This window comes from Sander vitreus, chromosome 17 (genome assembly GCF_031162955.1).
Source record: "Sander vitreus isolate 19-12246 chromosome 17, sanVit1, whole genome shotgun sequence".
Classification (NCBI taxonomy): Eukaryota; Metazoa; Chordata; class Actinopteri; order Perciformes; family Percidae; genus Sander; species Sander vitreus.
In genome coordinates, this window is record NC_135871.1 from 5,140,144 (window position 1) to 5,157,285 (window position 17,142).

Genomic DNA, 17,142 nt, shown 5'->3' on the forward strand with positions numbered 1-17,142 from the left:
CTCGAGGTTGCTCATTTGGATCAAACTATAAGTAATTCCATGCCAGCACAGGTGTTTTATATTCTATTTCTTTTTTATTATACAATTGTGTCCAAGTCCTGTCAGTCCACAGCTAAAGAGTAATTAAAACTGACATTCACTCACATCAGTATCATATCATACACATCATATACATCTCTTATTTAATGGTTGTTTCTGATGTAGCCAGACAGCAGTTCAGTCAGAGTTACTGTTTGTGGAAAAGAAAGAGCACTTTATTGGTTGTATGTAGTGTGTCTTTTAAAATGTCAGTTCAACCAAATTACAACAGACATGTTTTTCTACTTGCCACTCAAGATAGTTTTGGTTTTCTGCGATATGGTTCTATTTCGTTTCTACTGACCGCCAGAGGCGGTGCTTTCAGCACCTGGATATCCATCGCACGCATGTGCAGGTCGAGTGTATCAACAAAGTCGCCTGTGACCTGGGTGACATATGCCCTGTGCTCTGGCACAAAAAGCAGGCCCACCCAGGAAGTGACCTCTTGGCAATCTTCTTGTGGAAATTCCGAGTGACTGCCGAGCTCTGGCGGTCATCAGAAACTCATAGAACCGCGGTTACATACGTAACCATCGTTTTAAGATATCCGTCTCTGAGATTTCTGCTTCCGCTCTAATACAATGGAGGTTAATGGAACTCTCTTTTTGGTGCTCAAATCATGGAAAAATGACTTTTGAAAAACTCATCAGCAGCTCCAGGTCCATGTCCATTATATTGAAGCAGCAGCTGACATTTGCTATGTAGATATCTCAAAACCTTGGCACATTAATCAAAACTATCTGCAAGGAAAGACAGCATAGGGGTAAATATTTTTTGTAATATAACAAAAAATTATAATCAGGTCTGGAAAACACATATGGGAAAGAGATTTCTTTTTTAAGATAGCTGCATCTAAACAAGCAACATGATTGAGTTTGATGTGGAAAAAACACTGGTACACTGCTGATACGCTCAGTTCTGAGTCACCATCAGGGAAACTAAACTGTGCTGGGGGCCACTCTGGAGACTGACCACTGGCAAGATAAATCAAGCATCTGTTATCGTCCAGCCTGTTTGCCAATGTAGATCTTCAGAGGGTAGTAAGGCTCATCCTGGTGCTGATGTTACACATCAAAAGATAAAAAAAAAAAGCTTGTGTTTTATTCCAGCTCTACCAGCAGGTCTCCTTCTCCCACCGTCTCCCCTGGCTTACAGTGGACACTCTTAACCTGGAGAGACACACACACACACACACACACACACACACACACACACACAAAATTAAAAACATGAACACTTTAAAGGCCTATACAGAATATTATTATTACTTAGCAAAGGTTTTTAGGTTTAATAAATAAGTATCTAATCTACCTCCATGATTATTTATCAATTTGCTCCCAATAACAGCATCAGCCAGTATTCTGTGGACTTGGTGTGCTGCTTCTTTATATTCATTAGTAGGGATGCACTGATCTTAGCAACACACCCATAATACGATAACAGCTCCACTGTCAGTGTTTCATGTTGTTACCTTTGCTTGCTTGACAGCAGTCAAACTGTTCTGCATCTTCATTGCTTCTATCACACAGATCTCCTGACCCTCTGCAACCTACAACCACACGCACATTTTAACAATATATTTATGACCGCAAACCAGGACAAGGACACAAATATGAAAGGTGCCGTAGAATACATACGGCTGGCGGATGGCTTAGTAGCATTTATAGAGTCCACCCTATAATGTTTGCAGTTTGTTACTCAGTACAGTAAAACATAACTGTAGTGTAGGTGCCCTGATAGCTTAACTTTTCAAACAACCACTGCTCACTGGAATCGTGTTTGGACGGAACGGAGGTGTGTATTGCAGCACGTGCACTACATAGAAGTAGGTGGACACCTTAAAATACTGTACCACCCATACTTGAAAGTTGAACAGGTTGCTCTAAAATCACAGGAATGATGCAATAACTTTTCTGGTTTCAGGCTTTCCACCAGACTTTGAAACCTGGCTGCAGGGATTTGATCCCATTCAGCCACAAGAGGTCCAATACTGATTTGGGAGTGATGAGGTTAGTATTTCAGCATTCCCAAAGTGGGAAAACCTTTATGGAGCTGGCTTTGTGCATGTTGAGACAGAAAAGGGACAAATCCAATCTGTTGACACAATGTTGGAAGAACACTATGATCTAGATAATTATATTATAGCTATATATTAGTCTGCAACTAGGAATATCAGTTTGTTGAGTCTCTCTGTAACATCGAGTTAAGTGGATAAAGATTACCCAGGCAGTGAAATCAGGTATTTTGTAAATCTCTACATACCGGATCTCCAGGCTTGACGGACACAGCCACCACTGTGCCTGGCATCGGTGAACGCAGGATGCTGCTGGTGTCTTCTGGAACTTTTTCTGGCATGTAGGAGTTAAACTCTGCAGCCAACTTAGACAGAACGCGAACCTTAAACTAAAGAAAAACAACAGTATAAGAAACACAAGTAAGATGTGTCTGTACTGCAATATGATCAAGAGGAAAGATGGGAAGGGAAACTACCAATTTAACGCAGCAAAGTCTGTTTACAGGTCTTGCTGAGTACAAGGTAGAATTTATCCTAATTCTTTCCGTATACAATAATCAGTATACAGGGAACCAAGTTGAGTTTTTCAGGGCAACAGTTTACATTATAAAACAAATAATAGAAAAGACAGCATTCTGTGGCTCCAGAGGAAGCCATCTGATAAATGTCCTCAAGTGATGTCACTTTACATTGGATTACAACCATGCATCACTTGGAGAAATTGTGTTTGTTAATTAAGGTTTCACTTTGTCTATCAATACAATTTACAAACTGCAAGAAAAGTACATATATTTGTCTTTTGTGCTCATCTCATTTGAAGCACATATTTGTCAACATTTACTTGCAAAAATAGTTTGCCATCACGTGCCATCATTCTCTTCACTTACACATCCTTTGATGCCACTGGTTGAGGTAAAAATGACCACGTTCCTTCTCAGTGTGGGAGCTAACATTACACACTATAGCCTGTTTGCATAGCATGAGAACTAGAGACAGCAGCCTGTGTGATTAAGTGTACCTGTATGTGATTATGTGATTATAATTGCGTGCAGACATGCAACCTTACCGATGTGCCAAGGTACTGCAGGAGAATCCTTCCAGAAGCATCTCTGGACAGACACTAAAACAAAAGACAAAATATCACCTGCACTACATCTGTAGCCCCGAGAACTTTTTAAACACTGGTGAGTTTATTTTTTTAATCTGCGTTTTTTTTAAGCTCTTACTGTGTGCTTACTGTGAGGTAAAAAAGATAAGAGTGAAGCTACAATGAGACTAGACTGGGTAAACCCAGCCCGATCTGCCGGCGATTTGATTTCGCCTTGCAGCTCAGGCTGGAAACCTGTAAGTTTATCTATCCTGCTTCTGTTACAAATTTGCGGGGACCAATCACAAACTGGCTTATCCACCTATTGGCCGGTTTAACACGATGACGATAGAGAAGCGACCAAGCAGCTTTTTGTTTACATTCAACAAGCCGGCCACCGAAGTGCAGCACTCCATGGCAGCAACCCGTTGATGCTGCGGTCGCTGCTACGTCACCCGGATCGTTGGTCTGACTGGTTGAAGCAATCCAATTGCGTACAGAGTCATTTGAACTATGCCCGTTGATCACGCCTCTTTGCAGAGAAAATACAGAGCAGACTCCCCAGACTAATGTTCAATCTTAAAAGATTGAGCTTGGTATAGCCAGACTAACAATGATCACCTGAGTGCTACACTACTGATATAGAGCTATAGAACTGTTTCAGCACTATGGACATTGCCACTCCTAGACACGCACCCACTAATTTGGGCATACTTACGTATTTACATACTTATACTTTATTTATTGACAGCACAAGCACTCACTTCCACAGTTTCCATGGTCAGTGTAACAGTTTCAGTTGCTTATAATGGACGCGCTCTGCTGCAGGTATGCTGCGGCAGACATGTCGCACCGGGTCCATGCCCAGTTTATTTTAAGCTTAGTTTGCCACGCATCTTTCAATCAACATTTAGCAAATTCTTGTAAACTTTGCTGCTGGCTAAGACAACCAGCCACTCCTCTCTCAACCAGTGGTACCAGCACATGTCGAATTATCATGACATCATGAGACCTTGACGGTGAGGGTTAAATATTTTGGCAGTAAAAAAAGAGCTGTGTCTATATAGCACAATAGCCAAGCCCTAAACAAGACTCTGCAGATGACCCTGGCCAAGGGGGGAACCTATGCTAAGGTCTACGGTGGTGAAGTGGGTGTGGATGAGGGGCCCATTTTGGAAAGTTTTGCCCCCCTGTTCATAATTCCTAATGACGGGCCTGGTAACGAGCGTAGTTGGAGGAGCTCTGCCTCGACACGGAAACGCAGCTGCGTGATAATAAATTACACCGAAACGTTAAATAGTACCGATAAAAGAACCGGTAATGTCAGGGCTTATCAATTCTATGGTCTCGTTTAATAGGCCTACTGTGTTTCTGTACCCATCTCATCCCATAAACAGCTTTTTTCACAGAAGTCTCTGTGAAAGCTGCGCATCTTGCTTATAAACAAATGATTTTGCATGGTAGCTAAAGCTATGTTCTAATACAGATCACACACAAAAAAACAATGTTAAATTGCAATTGTTAACAAAATACAGCCTTCCTAGAAGTGCTGTAAGTGATTAGCTGGCTATTCATTTTCTTGTGTTAGGCCCTTGTCTGCTAGCCTGGCTCCATCCTCCTATGTACTTCTGCTCAATTTAAATTTTCCTCCAGTACTCCGTCTGGGTTTGCCGTATATTCGCGGGTTTTCTCCAGCCAAATCTTTGCCGGTCCAATCAGCGAACAGAGTGAGTGGCTGAGAACGATGACGTTGAGTTTGTATGCTAGTTTGAGTTGTAGTTCCATAATGGTGGCGGAGAAAGATGCGAGCGAAGCCATTTGGTCCGTTGTGGCAACGCTGCCGCATATCCAGAAGCAAGCCCAAGCAAGAACAATCTTTGCCGAGTTTTGTTGGTGGCCAAGATGTTGTGGCCCTCCTCCCCACTCGCTCCGTTAGTGGTGAAGGAGTTGTCGAATGCTAGCGATGCTAAGCCGACGTCATGACCAAACGTTAGCGGTTATGGTTATGGTAGATCTAGAGTGGCTCTGGACAGATCCAATAGTTTTAAACTCAGAGTCTTCAACGAAGTTAACACTTGTCAATGGAGAGTAGCCAGACTCTGTACAAATGAAATGTACGAGTCTGGTAGGACCAGGCTACCTGCCCGCATCAGCTTCATTCAACCCTGCACTGATACACCACAGCGCCACACCCGCTTTTACAGCTACTGCCTCTACAAGGGGATTACATTTCACTGAAATTGTACTGGAACTGTAGGGATTTTCGTTTTTCATGTGACAATGAAATTGATTGATTAATTGATTAATGTAACTAGAAAAGTTCTATGTTTTAATGTCAGGTGTAGTGTTGGTTTGGCATAATGTATGCCATAAAGTGTAGTGTGGGTGTGGCACAGGTGATCATGTCAATGAAGTGTGTGTGTGTGTGTGTGTGTTACCTGTAGCGTCCTGTGTGTGCCGTTGATGGTAAGTGGTAGCAATGGGGAGGCCAGGTTCCACTGTCCACTTACTTCCACTTTTCCTCCATCCACCTCAACCTACAGAGACAGACACAGATTATTCCGTTATTCTGCAAGTGCTCTGATGGCTGCAATGGCTCAAACCCATTACCAAGAGGCAATGCCCTCCTGTTGTGTCTACACAGGGACTATAGTTACATCGTTCCCTGCTGACTGATGTCTATTTTTTCTTCTGGAATGTGAGCTCGGGTTTTGACAGTTGATAACATATTGTCTTAATCAACTGTCCACATACATGAATTAACATCACAACTTTAAAGGTTATTTTCTTTTCTTTTCTTTCAGTACAGCAGGGCATAATGCTTCAGGAATGACCATAGATATTGATATATTTAATTTGTTCATAGAGGCAAATTAAATACTCACAGTATAAACATTTCCTGATTTGATAACCTCCACAGAATGGCTTCCGTCCTCCAGCTGCACACACAGCTCCCAGCGGCTACATTCCACAGGACTGGAAGAGACCCTGCAACATGCACACGACATCCAGTCCTTCTATTGATGACATTTTACAGTTGCAAATGATTCAACTGTGCCACCTAAATTACTTAGTACCACGTTTCTAGCTCCTAGGTGGTGCTGATCAGGAAAAATGCTCCACCATCTTTCATAACTGCAGAATAAATTTTGATTATCTCGAAAGACACGATAAAACAAAAAGGTAAAAATAAGTTGAAAGTGCACCAACTACTGTTGGACAAACCTCGCCAGGTAGACATCTTGCTCTTACCAACTTCTTCCGCTGCTAATTCAACCCATTCAACTGCTGACCAACGCTAAGGGTCAACTGCTGCGAACACAGGGCAACTCTACGGTGCGAACATTTACACAGATTTGTAAAGCTCCCATGCTAACGAATTTCTTATCTGTTACTAAATAATTTCTCTCTCCTTCTCTTTCTCATTAGCAAAGCTTAGTGTACAAAACATTCAGGTAGCAGCTTCTTATTTTTAGCTGGCCCCAACCATCACTTTCACATGTTAAAATAACAAACCTTGCAGGCAGACGAAGGGCAAATTAAGGTCTCGCTAATTAACACTAAATTCCACTGAGTAACTTGAGTAGAGTAACTTCTTCTGGTTCCCACAACACAAACTGATACGTCTTCTAAAAATAATCTAGCTCACGTCACATCAGGCTGCCACATCTTTTCATTTGTATTATATCAATGGTTTAAGGCAGGGGTTTGCAAACTTTTTGACGTCAAGGACCCCTAAACTGGATTTTTGCTTTTAGATGTTTTATTATAGAAAGTATATGAAACCCATGACCAAAATAGTCCTACATTCTGTCATTGTGTTACTTAAGGATAGTTAAGCCTTTTTGCTGGAGACCCCCTGAAAGAAGGACCCCTGGGCGTCCCCAGAACCCACTTTAAACACTGGTTATACGCTTAATAAAATAAATAAAAATGAGGTGAGCCAAAATAAACAGGCTAATGGTATTTCAAGGTACAATATACATTTTAATTTCCTAGCTTATGCTACTATGAGCATTTGTTTCACTATGTATACCAAGCATCTCTGGCACAAAAACAATTTCTGCGATGAATTGAGTTCCATCTTATCATATCTTATCTTTAGGTTATAGCTACAGGTTGTGAACATTATTTGGTGACCACTCAAAACTGTTTCTGTCAAGACTCTGCTTAAAGTCTGAGACAAGTCAGACTTTCAGCAGAGTCTTGACTTGTAGTTATTTACTTTAGTCGCTAAAAAAGTTAAACACTTACCTAAATGGATTAAATTAGGGATTTGATAAGCACATTCAGTACTGAAATAAGAATCAGTAACTGGATTCAGATTGGATAAAATGCTATGAAACCCCAACCCTACTTGCTAAAAGTGTTTTAGTAATCCCTAAATCAGCTTGCTCTTGCACACTGCATGTTTATTGTTAAAAATAAATAAATTACGTTGTTATCGTTATTTCTTAAAATAAATTGCTCTGCTCTTGACTTTATTTATTTAAATACCTGTAAAAAGTGTGGAGCCCTGCAAAAGTACCAGACACCATGCAAAAGCTAGTCTCAACGACAGTCAGCTTTTTAACTTTAACATTTTAGTTTCTACTATGTTGATTATGTGGTGAGGCTCTATGAATGCACTGTATTTTTCAGGAAATGTTAATTGACGGTAGGGCCGGTGTGTAGAAAACTAGGCCCTTTTAGCCCCGATGACATCTCGCTGGAGTCCTCACCTCAGGTCACCCAGGACCTTCTGTGAACGGAGCTGAGCAGTGATGTAGAGCGCTGCTGCTGAGGCCAACAGCTCCCTGCGTGTGTCTACGTCCAGCTGGTGACCCTTAAAGCCATCAGGGTAAACCTCGGGCAGGAAGTTGGTGCTGATGTCACCAGAGATAAAGCGGGGGTGTGTGATGATTTCCCGAAGGAGGGGAATGTTGTGGGTCACACCTGGAGAGAAGATTATCAAACATCATTACAGAAAGAAAAATAAGATATCCATTTAAAAAGCAACTGAGTGTATAAGCTGACATTCACTGTGAAAATCTGTTGGTGTACCTCTGATTACATAGTTATCCAGAGCGTCCTCCATCCTGGCAAGGGCTTCAGCTCGCGTAGCTCCATAGGTAACCAACTACAATATACACCACAGGAAATTATTGCAGAACCACAAACCCTTGTGGAATGGCGGAAGTTTTTGATCTACTGTCTTAATGTGACCATCAGTTCGTAAAAATAAAAAACACACTATTTACAAAACTATTATGTATTCAATACATCACTGACTTTAGAGATCATGGGATCATAGTAGATGCTGATGTCACTTCCCTCCTGGATTCCGCTGTCTACACGGACCTGACAGAGAGAAAATGTTCATATTGGTAGGACACTTGCCAGTCACTCAGGTAGACTATGTGGATTGTGTGTGAGGAAAATAGTTTAAAAAGAAAGAAATCAGGTGAAACTACAAACTGCAGTATTATATCTGAGAGAGGGCTGAATGCTCTTCTCTGTTGCAGCTCTAATATGTAGTTTGAGGTTGTAAGTTTAACAAACATCTTGCCTCGTGAAGCTTTAAGACTCATATCTCGAACACACACTTACATTGCTGAGGTTGAGTGGCTCTTGGTATTTAGACAGCCGTCCAATAGAGGGAAGACCAAAAGACTTGTAAGGATCCTAACAGAACAAACAGAGAAATAGATGGACAAATGGAAAAAACTGAATCTTCAGGTTTCACTCACGACAGTAGTGTAAGGAGAATGTTACTTTAAATGTTTAAAATGTAAATACTTTACTTTAATATTACTTAATTGGCTTAACACCCCAGCCTCCCCCTTTCATGTCTTTGCTACATGTTTCTGTGTGTTGTGCATGGTTTGATCATCTTGATCAGTGTGCGTAGGGATCTGCAGCACTTATTGGCCCTCATTTATGAAACGTGCGTATAACCTAAAACAGGCGTAGGACGGGCGTATGCCGATTCCTACGCAAAGCAAGGCATTTATAAATTTGAACGCGAGGGTAGGCTGCGATAAAATGTCACGTCTGGTCTGAACTTGTGTACACAAGTTTTCAAGTCAGTGTGGACTTGCGGTGCAGCATATAATCAATTTAACAGGAGAAGGAGAAGTTATCAGTTGATCACTTATTAGCAATGGCAGATCTGGCTCTTTTAGAAGACCTCTATGCGCCGGTACAACAGTGCACAAGCATGCGCACGGCCCACGGTGGAGTGCTCCATCGGATTAATTAAGGGCAGATGGCTCTGTCTTGCATCAGCGCCCATACACGGCAGAAAAAGTCTGCAACATTGTTTTAGCCTGTGGGATTCTACACAACATCGCGCAGAAAACAGGGTGCCAGAAATGTAGTGTTGGAGCCAGATGACCCGATGCGCAGAGTGCAGTGTCCAGCACAGCCCCAACTGGGGGCTATAGCTATGGGCTATACGAATGAGACATATTATTTATATTATTCATCACTTTTAAAAAGGTATAGTGTTATGTTTGGCAATGATATTCAATACAGGAAACATGACGATACACAACATTTGTATTTATATTTCAGGTTTTCATTTCTCTTTTAAAGTGTTGTTAATGGACGATTTATTTCTGCCATTGACCGAGTTATTTTGGCTCGTTTTTCCAGCCCCTCTGCTGTTGGGAGACAGGGTCGGGGTGGTGGTGGTCCAGCACGGGGGGCGGCGGACACGCTCTCTATCCCTCACAGCTGTTCTGACTCATGAACACAAGTAAAATAAAAGACACTTCATAAACTCCACTACAGTGGGTTTATTTAAATATAGGTACACCATGTAGGCCTAAGAGATTGCAATATAAGCCTGTATATTACTATTAAGACTATAGCATACAATAATACATTATTGTATGCTACATTAAATAAACTTCAGCTGGAGTCTGATTTACTACAGCAACACTGTTGACTGCATCAGTGATCTCTTTCCATTCCGCATTCTTTCTATAGCCTTTAATAACAGTTTTCAGGCTGCCAAATAGTACACACGTTAGTGCAAATGAACCTGAGATATCAGGGTTTCAATCTCCACCGCCACGTCTTGCCATGTCGTAAATTGTAGGGGCGAGGCCTCAAAACCGAGACTATATTTCCATCCACTGCATTTATCAATGTACGACCATCTTACGAGATCTTACACTCTGATTGGTGTGATACGAACGTTTCATGAATCACACGTGAAGCCTGTCGTAAGATGATTTCTGCGCTCATATCTGCGCTGGTTTTTACGTTAAGTTGATAAATGAGGGCCTCTGTGATCAGTCCACTTCCAGCTGCTGGTGTTTGTTTCTTTGCTGCCTTGTCACTCCATACAGTCCTTACCTTCAGAATGAGTCTTTGCAGCTAATAACTAATTTAATAATTGTAAAACCATTTTAATATTATCAAACAGAGAACACACACACACACACACACACCTCAGCGTAGACACGACTCTCAATGGCCCAACCGTTAATTGGGATATCTTCCTGTTTGTGCTGCAGTTGGTAACCCTTGGCAACCCTGATCATTTGCTCCACCAGATCCAGGCCAGTAATACACTCTGTAATTGGATGCTCCACCTGGGGTCAAAGTTAAACAGAGAAGATACAGTTTCTGAAAGCAAACTAGTGGAGTTCTTGTTGAACGGGAAACTCAAGCAACCATTACTGGCTCTTTTCCAGATATTTTAGACACAGGTCTTTCCTTCGCAGGTGGAATTTTCTCAGTTGTCATGGAGAGCCTTAAAGATTGCTTAGTCAAACTCCATGCACTGATAAAGTCCATGATATGTGGCTTAAAGACTTGTAAATAGACCTTAATTTAAGATTATTTTTCTTTTGGGGCACCCCGTTAGTTGAAAGCGCCGACCAGGAACCAAAACATCCCCTGTCCAGCTGGGAACCTTTGTCGTTTCCCAGCTCTCTCATTTTCTATAATCTCCCTTCTGTCTCCATTATAAAAGCCACAAATGCCGCAAACATATATATAAACATTATTTGTCTCCAACTTTCTGTATAAACCTAAATAACTCTGTATAAAACTAAATATGAGTATTATAGAGAGAGTACATTGTGAAATGTCTTTCGGCATCAGGGTGGTAGCAAATAAACTGGCTTATCCTGTTTATTTGGCAGATTGATTTGCCTATTTTTTATGTATTTTTGAAAATAGTGGAGGAGGGTCTGGCTAGTCCACACGGGATGGAGAGTAACGTGCTTTGGTTTATTGGCATGGCTTTAAACCAATAATCGTCATGGGTCATCATGGGCCGCTGCAAAATAGACTTGGGAAGGAACTTGTTTTGGTGGAACATGTGTACGTTCAAAAGTTTTTAGTCGTGCAACAGAAAACTCAGATTGGACAGATATTCTAGCTAGCTGTCTCGATTTACCCTGCAGAAATCAAAGGAGTAGTTAACCATAGTCCTTATAAATCGACCGGAGTTTAAAACTCAAACACAAAGAAAGCGTAAGATAACAGACATCCGGTGAAAAGAAGGACATACGGCATATGAAAGGTCGTGGATATAGACTATTCCTCAATGGATCTTTCCAAGTGAAAATAAAGACTAAAGGAATAATAATAAGACGGAAAAAAGGGAGTGTAAACCCGACTGTTAAACAACTGTGTCTACACCCACATACAGACACACAAACAGCCCTACACTGACCTGTAGTCGTGTGTTCATCTCCAGGAAGTAGAAGTTCTTTTTAGAATCCACAAGGAACTCCACGGTGCCAGCAGAGGAGTACTGCACAGCCTTGGCCAGCTGCACTGCCTGCTCACCCATCGCCCGCCTTGTCACTGGGTCCAGGAAAGTACTGGAGAGGACACAACACTAGACACTCAGACTCACCTCAGTGGTAGAAATTGGGAGTCTTTTTTTCCCCAAACACTTTATTTAATTTCCTTTTTCTTTTCATGCAGAGATAGAGAGCAGTACAAAATAGATTAGTACAGATAAAAGTACAATGCAACCAGCAATAACCATGTCAAATTGGGAGCCTGATAAAAACAAATTATACAGCTTGACATTCCACAAACCTTTTTAGATACATACTAAAAACTCACAAATGTAATCATGCAGCCCCTATTGTACCAAATAAATAAATATAGATAGCAAATAAAATAAATAAATAAATCTTGATGTAGGTTACAGTGTACATTCCCAAACACAAATCAGACATTTTTCATTATCTTATTCTCCCACTGCCTCCTCCATATCTCCACTCCCTAACAGTTCCAGAAATATCTTGCAAACGTAAAATTCAGAAGCCCTCTTTCTAACAATATAGGTCAGTTTCTCAAGAGCCAAACTCAATGTTAAGTTATTTAACCAGTGGTTAAAAGACGGGCACCCAACATTCTTCCAACATAAGGCTATACAGCGTTTGGCCTGTAGTAAACAAAGGTCAACCATTTTTATTCCCTTACAAGATAAAGTACAGTCATCTGGATAAATGCCTAAAATACATAACTTGCAAAAACGTACAGGGGAAGTTGTGATCTGAGATATATACTTTAACACTGAGCTCCAAAATTTTTGAATCTCTTCACATGTCCATAAGCAGTGATATAATGTACCCTGGTGACTGTTACACTTATAACATAGATCTAATATATTAGGATCAAATTTATTTAATTGTACAGGGGAGATGTATGTCCGCATTGTCCAATTAAATTGTATCATTCTAAATTGAGTGTTGATGGTTTGAGTGTGTGTTTTTAAAATATTTTGCTCCATTCAATAATTGAAATATCTTCTTGTAAGTCACGTATCCACTCCTGTCTTTTACTATCAGAGTTTTCCTTATGGGTTTCAACCAACATGTTATAAAACCGGGAAACCAGTCTTTTACCAAAACCGTTTTTTGTAACATGCGTTTCTAAGACGGAGAATGGGGGCTGTTGAATTGTTTGTGTGCGCCAGAATAAAACTTCTAAGTTGTAAATACTTAAAGAAGTGTTTGTGCGGTATATCAAACCTTGCCTTTAACTCACTGAATGACTATTAGACTATTATAATTAGAGTATACATCCTGTAGTTTCACTATGCCCTTGTCCACCATGCTTTAAAACCCATGTCGTTCTTAGCTGGGCTGAAGTGTTCATTAACCCAGATTAACCCTGAAGAGTCATCCAACATTTTTTGTACTTCATGCCAAACAACAATAGTGTTTTTTACAAAAGGATTAGTAGTACTTTTCTTTAATGTTTTAAAAGATGCTGATTCTTATGGCTATTATAGCTATTCAATGACAAACCTTTTGAGGACAGTTTTTCAATTTCTAACCAGGGCAAGAAAACATCTTTCGAAAACCAAAACATTGTGGTTCTCAACTGAGCAGCCCAGTAATACCATTCTAGATTTGGCAATTGTAGCCCTCCCCTGTCATAAGGTAAATATAAGAGGGAGAGTCTGAGTCTTGGCTTCCTATTGTTCCAGATGAAATTAGAAAGCAGCTTTCTGGTCTTAAGAAAAAAAGGAGCGGAATTGACTGAAAAATATATAAAAATGTAGGTAATATAGTCATCTTTATTATGTTTATTCTGCCCAGTAAAGAGAGCGGCAGTGTCGTCCACCTAGTGGGATACTACTGGTTTCTTCCTCTCGTTTACATTTAAAAACATAATAGATGACTTTTCTTTGTTCACTTTGAACCCAGAGATACTACCAAATTGACTGAACAACTCCAAGAGAGATGGTATCAATTCTGCAAGATGTGATAAAAACACAATAGTATCATCAGCATACATTGCTGTATTGTGTACCATATCCCCGGTCTTAATACCATGGACTGAGGGTTGTGATCTAAGCGCTATTGCTAAAGGTTCCATGGCTATTACAAATAGAGGCGAAATTGGTGACCCTTGCCTTGTGCCTCGAAATAACTCAAAAGGCTGAGACATGAGGTTATTTGTAGATACCATTGCAGAAGAATCAACAAGTAAAATTTCGACCCATCTACAAAAGTACTCACCAAATCCAAAACGCTTAAGCACCTCGAGTAGATAGGGCCATTCGACTCGGTCGAACGCCTTTTCCACGTCGAGTGATAGTATTGCAGTATCAGGGGACTCTTCACATTCGTGGATTATATTAAGAACTCTCCTCACATTGTGGAACCACTGACGATTTTGACCATTCTGGTCTCCATGTATAATGGTTGGTAGAATCTGTCTCATAGCCAGAACCTTAGCTATAATCTTTGAATCAGAATTTAAAAGTGATATGGGTCTGTAAGAACCGCTTTCGGTAGACGCTTTGCCTGGTTTTAGAATAACAGTGATCACAGCACTACATAATGAAGCAGGGAGGCAACCTGTTTTAAAGAATTCCACATAAACATCTAATAATGGGGATATTCATTTTGCTTTAAATAGTTTGTAAATATCTATCGGAAGCCCGTCTGGACCCGAAGCTTTACCTCCTCTCATGTTTGTAATGGCGTTAGAGATGTCATTCAAATTTAATTCCCTCTCCAATTCAGTTTTTGTAACCTCAGAAATACAGGGAAAGACCAATCCATCCAGGAAACTGTTTTGGTTTACTAGGTCTAGTGGACTGTCAGAATAATAAAGGGTTTTATAATATGAGACAAAAGGTGCTATTAATTTCTGTGGGATCCGTAGATAATTCTCCTGGTTCGTTCCTAATTATATTAATGGCTCTGTCAGATTCAAGTTTCTTTATCTGCCAAGCTAGCAGTGTACCCGGCTTTTCACCCTGATCATAAAAAGTTTGTTTCATTTTATTAGACCATCTTCAGCCTTAAGCAAAGAAAGCTCCTCGTATTTAGCCTTAAGGGTCAGAAATTCCCGTTTTTTTTGTGTTGAATCATCTATGATAACTTCTCTCTCTAATTCTCTAATTTTAGTGTCTAATTCATTTATTGTCTGTTTGAATTTGTTAAATTTAGAGCTGGTGAAGCTAATCATTTGTCCTCTAATATATGCTTTAAAAGCTTCCCACCTAATGGCTGCAGTTGTTATCAATGTGTTCTCCTACAAATTTTATAAAGTCAGAATCTTGTATCCATTTAGGGTGTAAGCGCCAATTAGCAGAGCGTCTATTCAATTGTTCCACATTGTAAAATAGTGAGGTTGGGGCATGATCTGACAAAACAATACTATCACATATACAATTAGTTATATTGGGTAGCAGAGATGAGGAAATTAAAAAAAATAATCTATTCGGGAGTGGGTTTTAAATACTGCTGAGTAGCATGAGAATTCCCTTTTGTTAGGGTTTTGAGCCCTCCACAGATCACAGAGGTTCAGGTCTTTCATATATTGTTGTATTTTCTTTCTTGTTTGAGAATGGGATGTATCCATCCCTGACGAGCGATCAAGCTTAGCACAATTTAAGTCCCCTGCCAATATAATCTTACCAGGAAGGGTGGCCATCAACAGAAATAAATTCTCAAAAAATGATGGGTTATCATCATTGGGGCCATATACATTAACCAAATTGATATTTTCTTTCAAGAGTTCCTTGAACCACCAAAAATCTACAAGCTGTATCATACATAGTGTTGTTTACTTGGAAAGGCACTGAATTATGAATTATCACCATAACCCCTCTCGAATGAGAAGGGAAACAGGATGCTAGCACTTTGCCATCTCCTACATACTTTCACCAGGTCCTCCCTGAGTCTTTTGGATAAACACTATTGATGACTTAAGTTGTTTAAGCCTGGTAATAACCTGTTTTAGTTTAGCCAATTTTACCATTCCTCTCACATTCCAAGAAGTAAATTTAAAATTCATATTTGATGTCATCTAATCTTAATACTACAACAGATTGTGCAGCATAGCATCAGCTTTTAGTTGTTGGTAAACCTTTTGAGTATCTCTATGTGTTGTATTGGGAGTACACCAGCAAAATGCAACATGTTGTGAAAAATACAAAAACACAAACAAAAAACTTGAAATCTGCCATAAACGAAACTCCTTAGCTGTCAACCTGAACAGGACAGCCCCTCGTCCTACCCCACCTTCCCCCTGACCTTGGGGTCCAGCTAAGTGCACACACTGATCCAATGTAAACAAGGGAGCAGCTAGACCAAACCGAGCAGTCATTGTAACAGAACACAACAAAACTAACAGGACGATTGTGTCCCCTGGCAAAAGTATATCATCTACACAAACAAGTATACAGGTGCTGGTCATATAATTAGAATAACATGAAAAAGATTTATTTCAGTAATTCCATTCAAAAAGTGAAACTTGTATAATAATAATTCATTCCACACAGACTGATATATTTCAAGTGTTTATTTCTTTTAATTTTGATGATTATAACTGACAACTAATGAAAACCCCAAATTCAGTATCTCAGAAAATTAGAATATTGTGACATGGTTCAATATTGAAGACACCTGGTGCCACACTCTAATCAGCTAATTAACTCAAAACACCTGCAAAGGCCTTTAAATGGTCTCTCAGTCTAGTTCTGTAGGCTACACAATCATGGGGACTTGACAGCTGTCCAAAAGACGACCATTGACACCTTGCCCGAGGAGGGCAAGACACAAAAGGTCATTGCTAAAGAGGCTGGCTGTTCACAGAGCTGTGTCCAAGCACATTAATAGAGAGACGAAGGGAAGGAAAAGATGTGGTAGAAAAAAGTATAGCAATAGGATAACTCGCATCTCTGAGAGGATTGTGAAACAAAACCCTTTAAAAAATGTGGGGGAGATTCACAAAGAGTGGACTGCAGCTGGAGTCAGTGCTTCAAGAACCACCACGCAGAGACGTATGCAAGACATGGGTTTCAGCTGTCGCATTCCTTGTGTCAAGCCACTCTTGAACAAGACACAGCGTCAGAAGCTGGGCTAAAGACAAAAAGGACTTGTTCTCTGATGAAAGTAAATTTTGCATTTCCTTTGGAAATCAAGGTCCCAGAGTCTGGAGGAAGAGAGGAAAGGCACAGAATCCACGTTGCTTGTAGTCCAGT

General features: G+C 40.3%; 1 protein-coding gene across 1 annotated transcript in view; it reads right to left on the reverse strand.

Moving 5' to 3' along the window:
* Positions 1-226: 226 nt before the first annotated feature.
* Positions 227-17,142, reverse strand: part of pcca (propionyl-CoA carboxylase subunit alpha) — a 31,853-nt gene continuing 14,937 nt past the window's right edge. The window contains exons 12-23 of the mRNA XM_078273007.1: positions 11,854-12,004; positions 10,619-10,762; positions 8,769-8,843; positions 8,451-8,519; positions 8,223-8,298; positions 7,901-8,114; positions 6,065-6,167; positions 5,618-5,716; positions 3,159-3,212; positions 2,341-2,481; positions 1,550-1,627; positions 227-1,247 (exon numbers count right to left, since the gene is read on the reverse strand). Of these exons, the coding sequence (XP_078129133.1) occupies positions 1,179-1,247; positions 1,550-1,627; positions 2,341-2,481; positions 3,159-3,212; positions 5,618-5,716; positions 6,065-6,167; positions 7,901-8,114; positions 8,223-8,298; positions 8,451-8,519; positions 8,769-8,843; positions 10,619-10,762; positions 11,854-12,004 (1,273 nt within the window). The 3' untranslated portion in view covers positions 227-1,178. The remainder of the gene's footprint in view (positions 1,248-1,549; positions 1,628-2,340; positions 2,482-3,158; positions 3,213-5,617; positions 5,717-6,064; positions 6,168-7,900; positions 8,115-8,222; positions 8,299-8,450; positions 8,520-8,768; positions 8,844-10,618; positions 10,763-11,853; positions 12,005-17,142) is intronic.